The following is a 15,233-nucleotide window of genomic DNA, read 5'->3' as shown; positions in this document are numbered from 1 at the left end:
TGCTAACCACGCCTCTTACCAGTCAAACACAGCAACCATCTTCTCCTAAAATAATCTCAGCCAGATATAATTTTACTAGAGCATGTGAAAATAATACATTTTGTTTTGTGAGATTTTTTTAAATACCAAGACCACTATAACACCAGTCATTTGGTTTTCTCATTTGTTGTTTGTCTTGTCATTTGCACAAGATGCCTATCCTCCACGTTCCCATACCCAAAATAGCAATCTAAAACAAGGGGTCTGAGTCCAGATAAATGTTGAGCATTTATGATTGGTCTAGCCATTACCTGGCAGAACTAGGCATTTGTTTGATGTAGTCCCTTTTAGATATGTGATAACCCTGGCATTGTCAACCATGGTACACACACACACACACACACACACACACACACCACAACCACACACACACACCACACACACACACACCACACACACACACACTTTCCAACCCACATTATAAGGCCTGCCAGTCTGCTTTCTAGCGCTGCTTATCTCTCTCACAGGGATAATTCCCAATTGGTCCTTCAGTGTCCCGCAGGCTGTGGAGAGCCAGGGGAAAGCCTAGTATGTCCATCTATCCTTCCATCCAGTAAAAAAGTGACCATGTTTTCCGTCCTCTCTTCCTCTCCCCTGCAGGTGCACACCTTCCGGGGACCCCACTGGTGTGAATATTGTGCCAACTTCATGTGGGGCCTCATCGCTCAGGGAGTTAAATGTGCAGGTAAAGGGAGGGTGGGAAGCAAACTGTGGTCTCTGCTTTGTGTTTTGTCTTTTAACACACAGCTAGTTTGAACCAGGTTTCGAGGAGATGTCATATACAGTGCCATACCAGTGTCTACAGGGCGTTCGTAAATTCAATCTGGTAATCTATTAGAGTTCAGAGCACTCTGGTTTGAGAGTGTCGGAGCACAGAATAATTGATGAATTTACGAACGACAAGTTGTGCCTGTTGAAATGACAGGTGCCAGTTAACATCGGCTAAAACAACGAATTGAAATGTTGCCAGTAAGTTACAATCACTAACCCTCTTAATAACATGAAAATAGTCTAACCAGCTCAGCAAAGGTGAGTAAAATTAGTCAGAGTAAGCTGTTCTCTCATTTTTGTCTTTAAAGTAGCTAGCAAGCTAGTCAATGTTAGCCAGTTAGCTTGGATGCTTGACTGCCGTTATTATATTTTTTTAATTTAACCTTTATTTTAGGGAAAACATTTGAAAACCTACATTGGTTTCGGAAAGTATTCAGACCCCTTGACCTTTTCCTCATTTTGTTACGTTACAGCCTTATTCTAAAATTTATTAAATTGTTTACCCCATAATGGCAAAGCAAAAACTGGTTATTAGAAATGTTTGCAAATGTATTAAATCAAAAAACGGACGTTTACATAAGGGTAAGGGTAGGCAACAACACGTCTGCCACGCTGATCCTCAACACAGGGGCCCCTTGGGTGCGTGCTTAGTCCCCTCCTGTACTCCCTGTTCACCCACGACTGCGTGGCCAAACACGACTCCAACACCATTTAATTTTGTTGATGACAACAGTGGTAGGCCTGATTACCAATAACGATGAGACCGCCTATAGGGAGGAGGTCAGAGACCTGGCCGTGTGGTGCCAGGACAACAACCTCTCCCTTAATATGAGCGAGACAAAGGATCTGATCATGGACTACAGGAAAAGGTGGGCCGAACAGGCCCCTATGAACATCGACGAGTACTGGAGTGGGTCGAGAGTTTCAAGTTCCTTGGTGTCCACATCCCCAATGAACTATCATGGTCCAAACACACCAAGACAGTTGTGAAGTGTGCACGACAGCTTTTCCCATCAGGAGACTGAAAGTATTTGGCATAGGTCCCCAGATTCTCAAAAAGTTCTACAGCTGCACCATCGAAAGCATCCTGACCCGGTTACATCACYGCCTGGTATGGCAACTGCTCGGCATCTGACCCGAGGCCCAGTACATCACTGGGGCCAAGCTTCCTGCCATCCAGGACCTCTACCAGGCAGTGTCGGAGGAAGGCCCTAAAAATTGTCAGACTCCAGCCACCCTGTTCTCTCTGCTACCGCACGCAAGCGGTACTGGAGTGCCAAGTCTAGGTCCAAGAGGCTTCTAAACAGCTTCTACCCCCAAGCCATAAGACTGCTGAACATCTAATCAAATGGCTACCCAGACTATTTGCATTGCCCATCCCCCCCTCTCAACCTCTTTTACACCGCTGCTACCGTAATGTCTGGACTATTAAGCGCACCTGAATATAAGCCGCACCCACTGAATTTAAAGAAAATATGTATTTTGTACATAAATAAGCCGCACATGTCTATAAGCCGCAGGTGCCTACCGGTACATTGAAACAAATGAACTTTACACAGCCTTTAAAGGAAACACGGCTTGCTAACAAAAATTAAATAGGGCTCTTTAACAAAACACGGCTTGTAACAAAAATAAATAGGCCTTTAAACGAAACACGGCTTGTAACAAAAATAAATAGGCTTTTAAACGAAACACGGCTTGTAACAAAATATATAGGCTTTAACGAAACACGGCTTGTAACAATAAAAAAAAAAAATAGCAGTAAACAGTAGCCTACCAAGAAAGTCATTGGTCACTATCTTCCTCCTGTGCACTGAAACCACTGAAGTCATCTCCTTCGGTGTCGGAGTTGAATAGCCTCAGAATTGCTTCATCCGATGTTGGATCGTTTTCATTGTCGCTCTCGTCACTTTCATCCGGAGGCAAATTCCCCGCTGAGCTCATGCTGCCCTCTTCAATACGCAGCAGTCCAGCCTTTCGAAACCCGTTGATGATAGTGGATTTTTTGACAATGCTCCACGCTGTCAGGACCCACTGGCAGACTTGACCATAAGTTGCTCTTCGCATGCGGCCTGTTTTAGTGAAGGATTTCTCCCCACTTGTCATCCAAGCCTCATTTTCTAGTTCGGGCCATCTGCTTTTCTTTCCTCTGAAAGCTTTTGTTGTCTTTTTGCACTGAGTCAGTTTCTCACGCTGCTGTTTCCAACGTCTTATCATCGACTCATTAAGGCCAAGCTCCCGTGCAGCAGCTCTATTTCCTTTTCCAACAGCCAGATCGATCGCCTTCAAATTGAAAGCTGCATCATATGCATTTCTCCGTGTCTTTGCCATGATGAGGGTGACAAAATGACTACCGTAATCAGAATGATGGGAAGTTTGAGCGCGCTCGATTTACGTCACATTATGTGACGGTGCTCAGTTTTTTTGCGGCATGAATCTTGTGAAAGCGGGAAAAATCCATAAATTAGCCGCGTCATTGTTAAGTACCGCGAGGTTCAAAGCGTGGGGAAAAAGTAGCGGCTTATAGTCCGGAAATTACGGTACTCTTTTTGTTATCATCTATGCATAGTCACTTTAGTACCTCTACCTACATGTATTTATTACCTCAACTAACCGGTGCCCTCGCACATTGACTCTGTACCGGTACCCCCTGTATATAGTCTCGCTATTGTTATTTTACTGCTGCTCTTTAATTACTTCTTACTTTTATTTCTTATTCTTATCCATATTTTTTAAAACTGCATTGTTGGTTAGGGGCTTGTAAGTAAGCATGTTGTGTTCAGCGCATGTGACTAATACAATTGATTTGCTCTAGTTTTCAATGCCACTTTAAGGGCAAATTTATCAGAGATCGCCACTGCAGACCTTAAGAAATTATGTGCATGATAGAGTGGGTTCTTACTATTGTATTTTTTATTGATTTAAGTATTTGTCTAACTAATGTGTAATTGCTTTTTGCTCTTGTAATACAGGGCTCCCTTGCAAACAAGGCTGGTCTCAATGGAACCCCCTGACTAAATAAAGGTTAAATAAAACATACACAATTAATCTCCAATTGGAAAAGCAATCAGATTGACATAACATTGAGGATGCTTTTATGCGTTGTAACAGAATAATAGTTTTTAGTGCTGCCTGCCATTTTAAATTGTGATAATGATACTACCATGCAGGACTTACCCTGCCAAAATAAAGGTTCAATTAAATGATACAGCATTATTGCTCATCTCTTTTTCTGCCCAGATTGCGGATTGAATGTCCACAAACAGTGTTCCAAAATGGTGCCAAACGACTGTAAGCCTGACCTCAAGCATGTCAAGAAAGTATACAGTTGTGACCTTACGACCCTGGTTAAAACCCACAATTCCAAGCGACCCATGGTGGTGGACATGTGCATACAAGAGATTGAGTCTAGAGGTGAGCAGTAGAAAATGACCCACTTGTGATGTTTTTTTTGCTATACGGTTGTTATGGTTTCAGACATCCTCCAGTAACAATGTTCATGTTACTCGAATTTCCTGACAAGTAATGGAGAGGTATGAATTTGCACTGGTGTTAGTTTGATAAATGTAAAGCTGTTTAATTTGTCATTGTCTTTCTCTCCCGTCCTTCTCTAACTGTAGGTGTTCAGTCTGAGGGCCTGTACAGAATCTCAGGCTTCAGTGATCTGATTGAAGATGTGAAGCTGGCTTTTGACAGAGGCAGGGCCCTTTTTCCTTTGCCACTGTATTGCATTCAGTCACCTGCTTTCTGGGTGGGGCAGTCAGTGGGTATCAATTGGACTTAGGGCATGGACAGCATTTTTCAAGGACTATTGTTGATATTGCTGCAAGATTGCGGGGACTAGGTTGGACAAAAACTGATTTAATTGTTAATGGCAGTTATCAAGTAACACCAATCGAGTGCCAACTGAGTTTATAATCTATAGACCGGCTGCATAGCCACAAAACAATGTAATTCTAAGTTCTCCTTTTGGATGCATGCAACCGTTGTGGCATCTTTTAATTAACTGCCCCATCTATAGTTAAGTTAAAAAATTCTCCCTCTGTCTCCCAATAGATGGTGAAAAGGCGGACATTTCTGTGAATGTGTATGAAGACATCAATATAATCACTGGCGCACTGAAACTGTACTTCAGGGATTTACCTATTCCTCTTATCACGTATGACGCCTACCCAAGGTTCATGGAGGCAGCAAGTTAGTCCTAAACTTAGCCCGTTTAATKAATATTTTTATTTTTATTGGGTGTGTGTTATGGTTCCTATCCTGCAGAGGCTGACTGTGTGTCCGTTTTGTCTGGTTCTAGAGATTACAGATCCAGACAAGCGGTTAGAGGCCCATCATGAAGCTCTGAAGCTGCTGCCACCTGCACACTGTGAAACACTGTGTTATCTCATGGCCCACTTAAAGAGGTGAGACCAGATATTGTAGTATATTATGGTAGAACAGGCCTAGTCATTGAGTAGAGACAATGATTAGATTGTACAGTCTATTTAATCAGCGTCCCGTCAACGGGACAGTTGTAAATCATGCAGAGCCTTGTGTCACGATCGCAGATTTTAGAGAAACAACAAATGTCGGTACGTATGTGTCTTATATCGGCTGAAAGCTTAAATTCTTGTTAATATAACTGCACTGTCAATTTACAGTAGCTATTACTGCGAAAAAATGCCATGTTATTGTTTGAGAGCCCCTAACATATCCTTGCTTCAGGGCCTGAGCTACAGGCAGTAAGATTTGGGTATGTCATTTTAGGCGAAAATTGGAAAAAAAGGGGGGCTATCCCTAAGAAGTTTTAACAATAACAAAAAAATCTGGAGATGTCTTGATTGCATAAATATTTGCGCACCTGAACAATAGTTGGTGGAAGCACCTTTGACAGCCATTAGAATGTTAAAAATAGTTTTTTGTCCACAATTAAAAATGGCTATTTGTAATTCTCACACCACTTTGCAATGAGCTGGAGGCAGTATGCGTTTTTAAAACATATACTATAGCTACTTAATTGTTTGAAACCTGAGCATTTTACTACATAGTATAAGGCATGTTTTACCATGTTTCAACGTAGTCAAGGCAAAATGTCACCATATCATATCAATTATTTTAATAAGACATTGAAACTAGTAGCTTATTTCTCATATTCTATTTTTATTTCAACTTTCTTTCATTGTCCGGTAGCCAAATGCAAATTTGCGTGTAGCCTACTGGCTTGTGCATATTGCTGCGCTAATAATGTTAAGAAATAATAGTTTATCAACATTTTAAGCTAAACGGTCTTGATCTGTTGTATCAGATTCATTGCTTTTAAAAAGAAAATGTATGTCACGTAGGCCTACTGATTTTTATGAATGTGGTATCTATCCTCCCACAACTGCGTCTGGGCTATTTATTTCTCGACAAGCTGACCAATAGAATAGTTAAACTTTTTTTCTACTATGGGTATAGTAGATTTCCCCAAGTAAATGTAATTAAATTGCAAAAATGTATATAGCCGAATTAGCCTACTCCTGTCTATACAGAAATAAGTAAAATAATTCAAAATAGACTACTAAAGCATGATTTGGCCACAGAGAATCATTAGTTTCAGTCGGAAGGAAAGGCAGCGAGCGCTGCAAATACCAAATAGATTGTTGATTTACGACTGTCACTGAAAAGTAGAGGCCCAGCCCAGGCATATTACAATATTTCTAAATTCAATCGCAGGAAAACATAGTTTGGAAAGCAAATGGCTATTGCTGTAAAGAGAAGACAATGAAAAGACTAATCTGTCTTTTAGATATCAAAATGTTCATCTTAATTGATCGAATAACAGTAGTCCTATAGCCTACCTTACGCACAGCGCATATTCACACTATCATTGTTGGGTCAGTCCCACTTAAGTTTGTTTTTGGACAATAATTTCCTCCTCCAGTTTAGATGGACGTCGTATTTGTGTCTCCCCTTGTCGTAGGCCTATTATATGGACAACATTGTTTTTATTAATTGTCAGTTTCAGCAGAGTAGGCTACCCTGTAATTTGTCTTATTAAAAAAGATTCTGCTAATGTCTTCAGTCATATAAAGTGTAGTAGAATTGCATGAAATGTGTTTTTCATGTGCAAAGAAAGGAGAAATGTATCTGACATAGCCCAGGCCTCTACACTATACTCGCTCAGCCATGCGTTGATTGGTATTTTATTTGCAAACAGTGATTGAGTCATAGCCTACTATTTGTAATGTGATCTTACATCAGTCTTCAAATGTGATGATGAATGGTATTTTATATTATAAAGGTGCATTTTTATGGTGAAAATTTGCTTCCCCAAACTTATGGGTCTGGTACATTTCTCAAATGTAATTTAAATGAAAATGCTGCCGGTCAAATGTGCGGCGCCACATTTTCCTAACGGAGTCCCTGGCATGCACGTATTTTGCCTGTTCCAGTGGAATCTAACAGCATCTTTATCGCACAATCAATCAAATCAATAGTTGATTCCTGCCATGTCAATTTATTTATTCTGTTATAGTATTTATAATAATATAATGCAATATAAAACAATAAAAAAATAACAAATTTCCATATGAATAACTAGTGAGATGTTCCAAATTCTAATCCATCTCCGATACAGTGTGCGCATCAATTCACTTTGTTTTTCTTGCCATTGTGAACTAAGCGTTGTACATTGTAAATTCAATCACCCCCTTCACCATCGTCATGATCATTACTCAGTTAATTCAAATTCAATCATGAAGTGAGGAAAGACACATCAGCTGTTGGTACCAATGCCGTTTGTCTTGGCAATTAGGTGTCAAAAAACAGGCAAACGGCCTGAAAACGATTTTGTTTTGTCTTTTTAGAGGATTGTAAAATACAAATACTTAAGAAAAGTCAGGGAAGGAGGACGATGTTGCAGATTTATTTTAAAGGAGTGGCTGCAGTCCCGTCTTCTCCGGACCCCTCTTCCCGACAAGCTAAAGGTCCGAAGCTTCTGCTCAGGTGCTGGGTTCTCTACTTTGCACAGTCTCTGCTCTACTCGTTGAGCTGCCCAGAGAACATGCTACCCTGGCGAATGATGCTTGTTTAATAAAGTTAGATCAAAGCTGAATCAATGTCTACAAGATCACATAATGATAGTATTCTATATAACATAACCGAATATAATAGCATAGTATAACATACTGTAAGTCAAATTACATCACCTAATTTCATATGAGATTTTTCGGATGATTGTGCGAATGGTCACATTTTTCTCATGCGGCCAAAACTCAGCAGCGCTTGCCAAAGAATCACATGCACAACGTGATTCGAATCTTCAGTTCTGGGGGAAAGGGATCCATGAGGGTGGGATCCGCAGCCGCTGCCTTATTTTAATTACAAAATCAAATGCCCGTTGGCCAATGGCGGTTCTAGTGTTAAAATGTGTAAATACTTGTGAAGCAGCTTATTGTGTGACTTAAGGAAAATCTTAGGACAAATACTTATGCAATCAAGACAGGCCTTTTTTTAATCATTATTAATTGTAGAGTTAATATTTTTTACTAGGCATTATATGTTAACAGTAGCCAATAATTTGTTTTATGGTAGAAAACTAATTTGGCCTTGAATGAGCATGTCAGTGGCACCTAAAGTTTTTTGTTGTTGTTGTTGCTTTCTCTCTCTTTGCCCTGACCCTTTCCTGTTCCTCTTCAAAGGGTAACCCAAAATGAGAAAGACACCCTGATGAATGCAGAAAACCTTGGCATTGTTTTTGGGCCCACCCTCATGCGTGCCCCAGACCTGGATGCGATGACGGCGCTCAATGACATCCGCTACCAGAGACAGGTGGTTGAGACGCTTATAAAGAACGAAGACATTCTGTTCTGAAAGGGGATGACAAACAATGAAGGAATCTTAAATCATGAATAAGCGATTTACTCATTATTTAGAAAGGAGGAAGTGACAATGTTTTTAATATTTTCCCTTTGTAAAACCAAAACTTGAATAATAATGAAGTATTTGCACCATTTTCCACTCCCAGTGAACCCTGTCTGAAGAGATGTCTGTTGGGTTTGAATCACGTACCTTAGACTTGTCTTTCGCATGTTCACCCCCCCCCCCCMMSCCCCCGTCAAGGGTAATTGATGGAACACACATTCCTTTGGATAGCTAGTATGTGTTTTTGTTTTCAGATATTGGGTCACACCAAAGGGAGAGAGAGAGGACTCAACTTTATCTCTGACATTATAGTGTCTTTGACAGCATGGGCAGTGCCATTGATGCTACAACCCATAGGAATCCCCATCCAGTTGGCTACTTTTAATGCTTTGAAATGGCGGCGGCATGGTGGAAGCCCTCATTGGCAATGTCTTTGCCAAAATGGGTGATATCCATGATAGTCCTCTATCTCTATGGGTCACACTCACTCATTAGCTGCTCTCTCTGATCTTGTAGATGTGGCTCATTTGTTTCCAGATGGCTTTATTCTTCCTGTGAATCACAAATGTACCTGGATGTAACATGGAATACCATTGGTTAAAAACCTTGTTTATTTTGTTTAGTATTGTCGTTTGTATGTTGTTCTTTTACGTTCATTTAAAATAAATGCAGTGGGATATTTATATAATTTCAGCCAGTAGTTCTAAAAGTAGCCTAGCACTCACAAGCCATAACAGGTGCCTTAAATGTAGAATGTCATATTAGCGGTGTGTCCCATGTACATCTGCACTTAATTTATATTATAATGGGGTGCCACACCATTGGCACTCACTGCCCCTTTTGTCAGAGTATCCAATGTGATCAAGCCTCCCACTTGTACCTTGCAGCGTCATTGTATGTGATGGTGCCTTTCAACCTTCCTGTCAACATTGTCCATCCGTTTTGGTTGTTCGAAGTATCCCTTTATTCCTTGGTCAGACTATGGTGCCAAAACTTTTCTAGTTTAGAAAGTATAAATGGTACCAAATAGCTCAATGGATGCAAAGTTGAGTCAGTCTGGTTTAATTCGAACCTAACTAACCAGTTTGATTACAATGGGAAGCCCATCCTCAGTGGATGGCCCATCATCAGGCAATTAAGTATGCTAAGCCTGTGACAAGGTCTGTGAGAGGGTTTTGTGCAAGCAGGATCGGTCATGTATCCCAGTTTTGCGGAACAGTGTAGCTTAACAGGAAGAATAAACCGATATCATGACATGCCTTGCTCATATCGCTATCAAAATATTAAATTTCTATCAAATTATTAATATTGGTGCCCACCACCAAAAATTTACAAAATGTAGGGCCCTATAAAATCACTTCTCAAATTCGTTTTGTTGCAGTTTATTTATTTTTTAGGTTTTTGCTCTCAATCTTTATAGAAAGAAAACCAAATTGGATGTTCTAAGTTCACAACAATGCTTAAACCACATCAGGAGACTACTTTTGAGCTCTGAATTTTAAAGAAATTAAGATTGTGTGTAAATTAAGTGCACAACAGCAACACACCGTGTTTGGTTAGCATAGGTTTCTGTAGCACTCGTGATCGCAAAGTTTGCTAAACAAATGGCCACTGGATTGATGCAAATAATCATATAATTTTACCAGGTAGGCTACTTTGTAGTTTAACATTTAATTGAGAAGGTTTTTGGGAAAGCCTTACCATATCTACCAGAGATGGTTATCATTAGCGTCATTGCTAACGGCTACACAAAGTATAGACATACACACACACACACAGATGGGGGCATTCCTGTGCCGTTTCAGAAAGTTGCAGGAAAATACGAATCACTGATGCATTTTGTTCAGGTCTTATGATTAACTTTTTTAACGTTGTTGAATTCTGTTTTAATATCTGTATTCCTTTTCCTTCCACGTTCTCCGGAACGCAGATTTGATAGAGCCCTAAAAACTATGTCAAACTACCTTCCTCAAGCGAGCAAGTGGGATTTGTGGGTTCTGGGTTCTATGTTGTGTATTACCTGTCATAGGGACTGGCCTGTGTTGCAGGTTTATCAAGACCAATATGGAATTATTGATTTCGATGGTAACATTACAAAAAAGGTAGGCCTGTATTTTCTCAATGGCTGAAAAGCAAGCTAAATGTATTATATTCCTTGAGCAAAAAGTATTTTTCATCCAGCTCTACGCAGTGAGTAATGAAAAGTAGCCGATACAGCAATATTGTTTTCCATACAAAGTACCCAAATAAATGTTAGGAATAATATTTAGGCCTAATTAAAATGTTTAAGTACCAACACTAACGGACCAGTTATACTAGGCACTACCTCTAGCAGCAATCAAAACAATGGAGACCAGTCATTTTCGATGGAGGGAGGAGACACGAGGATACATTCAGAGACTTAAATCAGCAGTTATGAGCTCGGCGACCAGGGCTCAACGTCCCGCGTTTATGCGATAAATCGGAGGAGGGATTGTCTTCCTAGCTAGCTCTAACACCGTGCTGGACAGGCTAATTGCAAATGTGACGTTGTGCAAAGGAATATCTTGGTGATTCCTAGTCCTACTACTTTGTAGCTGGGTCTTAACTGGGTCTTGAAGGGACAATCTGCAGTTGCTACATCCATTTATCGACTTTTCAATTAATGATATACTCATTGATTCTTGATGAATATAACTTGTAGATGCCTCATGAACCTAGTTCAACTGTTGTACCCCATAACACTGTATAGCCTCAAAACATGACTAAATCAAATCAAATTTTTTATATATGTATATATATAGTGGGGAGAACAAGTATTTGATACTCTGCCGATTTTGCAGGTTTTCCTACTTACGAATCATGTAGAGAACTGTATTTTTTTATATCATAGGTACACTTCAACTGTGAGAGACGGAATCTAAAACAAAAATCCAGAAAATCACATTGTATGATTTTTAAAGTAATTCATTTGCATTTTATTGCATGACATAAGTATTTGATCACCTACCAACCAGTAAGAATTCCGGCTCTCACAGACCTGTTAGTTTTCTTTAAGAAGCCCTCCTGTTCTCCACTCATTACCTGTATTAACTGCACCTGTTTGAACTCGTTACCTGTATAAAAGACACCAGTCTACACACTCAATCAAACAGAATCCAACCTCTCCACAATGGCCAAGACCAGAGAGCTGTGTAAGGACATCAGGGATCAAATTGTAGACCTGCACAAGGCTGGGATGGGCTTCAGGACAATAGGCAAGCAGCTTGGTGAGAAGGCAACAACTGTTGGCGCAATTATTAGAAAATGGAAGAAGTTCAAGATGACGGTCAATCACCCTCGGTCTGGGGCTCCATGCAAGATCTCACCTCGTGGGGCATCAATGATCATGAGGAAGGTGAGGGATCAGCCCAGAACTACACGGCAGGACCTGGTCAATGACCTGAAGAGAGCTGGGACCACAGTCTCAAAGAAAACCATTAGTAACACACTACACCGTCATGGATTAAAATCCTGCAGCGCACGCAAGGTCCCCCTGCTCAAGCCAGCGCATGTCCAGGCCCGTCTGAAGTTTGCCAATGACCATCTGGATGATCCAGAGGAGGAATGGGAGAAGGTCATGTGGTCTGATGAGACAAACATAGAGCTTTTTGGTCTAAACTCCACTCGCTGTGTTTGGAGGAAGAAGAAGGATGAGTACAACCCCAAGAACACCATCCCAACCGTGAAGCATGGAGGTGGAAACATCATTCTTTGGGGATGCTTTTCTGCAAAGGGGACAGGACGACTGCACCGTATTGAGGGGAGGATGGATGGGGCCATGTATTGCGAGATCTTGGCCAACAACCTCCTTCCCTCAATAAGAGCATTGAAGATGGGTCGTGGCTGGGTCTTCCAGCATGACAACGACCCGAAACACACAGCCAGGGCAACTAAGGAGTGGCTCCGTAAGAAGCATCTCAAGGTCCTGGAGTGGCCTAGTCAGTCTCCAGACCCGAACCCAATAGAAAATCTTTGGAGGGAGCTGAAAGTCCGTATTGCCCAGCGACAGCCCAGGAACCTGAAGGATCTGGAGAAGGTCTGTATGGAGGAGTGGGCCAAAATCCCTGCTGCAGTGTGTGCAAACCTGGTCAAGAACTACAGGAAACGTATGATCTCTGTAATTGCAAACAAAGGTTTCTGTACCAAATATTAAATTCTGCTTTTCTGATGTATCAAATACTTATGTCATGCAAATTATTTACTGAAAAATCATACAATGTGATTTTCTGGATTTTTGTTTTAGATTCCGTCTCTCACAGTTGAAGTGTACCTATGATAAAAATTACAGACCTTTGTAAGTAGGAAAACCTGCAAAATTGGCAGTGTATCAAATACTTCTTCTCCCCACTGTATATATATATCAAATAATTATTGCGCAACAGCAATATAACAGTAGCGAGGCTATATACAGGGGGTTCCGGTACAGAGTCAATGTGCAGGGGCACCGGTTAGTCGAGGTAATTGAGGTAATACGTACAGTTGAAGTCGGAAGTTTACATACACCTTAGCCAAATACATTTAAACTCAGTTTTTCCACAATTCTTGACATTTAATCCCAGTAAAAATAGGATCACCACTTCATTGTAAGAATGTGAAATGTCAGAATAATAGAGTGATTGATTTCAGCTTTAATTTCATCACATTCCCAGTGGGTCAGAAGTTTACATACACTCAATTAGTATTTGGTAGCATTGCCTTTAAATTATTTAACTTGGGTCAAACGTTTTGCGTAGCCTTCCACAAGCGTGCCCGCACACGCTTTTTCAGTTCTGCCCACAAATTTCTATAGGATTGAGGTCAGAGATTTGTGATGGCCACTCCAATACCTTGACTTTGTTGTCCTTAAGCCATTTTGCCACAACTTTGGAAGTATGCTTGGGGTCATTGTTAATTTGGAAGACCCATTTGCAACCAAGCTTTAACTTCCTGACTGATGTCTTGAGATGTTGCTTCAATATATCCACATCATTTTTTTCCTCGTGATGCCATCTATTTTGTGAAGTGCACCAGTCCCTTCTGCAACAAAGCACCCCCACAACATGATGCTGCCACCCCCGTGCTTCACGGTTGGGATGGTGTTCTTCAGCTTGCAAGCCTCGCCCTTTTTCCTCCAAACATAACGATGGTCATGGCCAAACAGTTCTATTTTTGTTTCATCAGACCAGAGGACATTTCTCCAAAAAGCACCATTTTTGTCCCCATGTGCAGTTGCAAACCGTAGTCTGGCTTATTTATGGTGGTTTTGGAGCAGTGGCTTAATCCTTGCTGAGCGGCCTTTCAGGTTATGTGATTATAGGACTCGTTTTACTGTGGATATAGATACTTTTGTACCTGTTTCCTCCAGCATCTTCACAAGGTCCTTTGCTGTTGTTCTGGGATTGATTTGCACTCTTCTCACCAAAGTACGTTCATCTCTAGGAGACAGAATGCGTCTCCTTCCTGAGCGGTATGATGGCTGCGTGGTGTTTATACTTGCGTAATATTGTTTGCACAGATAAACGTGTTACCTTCAGGCGTTTGGAAATTGCTCCCAAGGATGACCCGGACTTCTTTTCTGGGGTCTTGGCTGATTTCTTTAGATTTTCCCATAATGTCAAGCAAAGAGGCACTGAGTTTGAAGGTAGGCCTTGAAATACATCCACAGGTACACCTCCAATTGACTCAAATTATGTCAATTAGCCTATCAAATGCGTCTAAAGCCATGACACCATTTTCTGGAATTTTCCAAGCTGTTTAAAGGCACATTCAATTTAGTGTATGTAAACTTCCGACCCACTGGAATAGTGATACAGTGAAATAATCTGTAAACAATTGTTGGAATTTCTTTTGTGTCATGCACAAAGTAGATGTCCTAACCGACTTGCCAAAACTATAATTTGTTCACATACAATTTGTGGAGTGGTTGAAAAAAAGAGTTTTGATGACTCCAACCTAAGTGTATGTAAACTTCCGACTTCAACTGTAAAACTCTCTTGGAAAATAGAGTGGTGTTCAACTTATCATGAGATACTCTACCTCAGGCAAGCAAAACCTTGAATCTTCATTAATATTAGATTTCGTGTACCAGCTGATGAATGGGCATGTGCCTGAACTTAATTTTATACAATAATTGTAATCTCACCCATTCATTTCTAATGACCGGTTATTTTTGACCTTGAACATCGCTGGTGTACAAAAATTAAATAAAACACCCAACATTTTATGAAAGTCATCTAAATGTATTTTGTGTGTTCAGATGCCCTGTGTGGACAAAGTCATGGAACCTTATGACAATCAGATTAAATGAACTACATTTTTCTGAGGGAAAACTTGTAAACGGTCCAATTCGACCGGAACACAGGCTATTCCATGCGAGAAATTGCCAGCGTCACGGAGTCGCCTCTTCATTGTTGACATTGAGACTGCCGTTTTGCGGGTACTATTTAATGAAGCTGCCAGTTGAGGACTTGTGAGGTGTCTGTTTCTCAAACTAGACACTCTAATGTACTTGTCCTCTTGCTCAGTTGTGCACC

General features: G+C 40.8%; 1 protein-coding gene across 3 annotated transcripts in view; it reads left to right on the top strand.

The window, feature by feature from the left end:
• LOC111971117 (N-chimaerin-like) overlaps positions 1–9,318 on the top strand; it is a 45,617-nt gene extending 36,299 nt beyond the window's left edge. For all 3 annotated transcript variants that reach the window (XM_023997908.2, XM_023997909.2, XM_023997907.2), the window contains 6 exons: positions 640–724; positions 4,051–4,224; positions 4,431–4,508; positions 4,867–5,004; positions 5,114–5,219; positions 8,478–9,318. In XM_023997908.2, coding sequence (XP_023853676.1) covers positions 640–724; positions 4,051–4,224; positions 4,431–4,508; positions 4,867–5,004; positions 5,114–5,219; positions 8,478–8,649 — 753 coding nt within the window. In that variant the 3' untranslated portion in view covers positions 8,650–9,318. The remainder of the gene's footprint in view (positions 1–639; positions 725–4,050; positions 4,225–4,430; positions 4,509–4,866; positions 5,005–5,113; positions 5,220–8,477) is intronic.
• The last annotated feature ends 5,915 nt before the right edge of the window (positions 9,319–15,233 follow it).

Source organism: Salvelinus sp. IW2-2015, linkage group LG12, assembly GCF_002910315.2.
Source record: "Salvelinus sp. IW2-2015 linkage group LG12, ASM291031v2, whole genome shotgun sequence".
Classification (NCBI taxonomy): domain Eukaryota; kingdom Metazoa; phylum Chordata; class Actinopteri; order Salmoniformes; family Salmonidae; genus Salvelinus; species Salvelinus sp. IW2-2015.
Note: the sequence above shows the minus strand (reverse complement) of the source record. Positions and strands in the feature narration are given on the sequence as shown.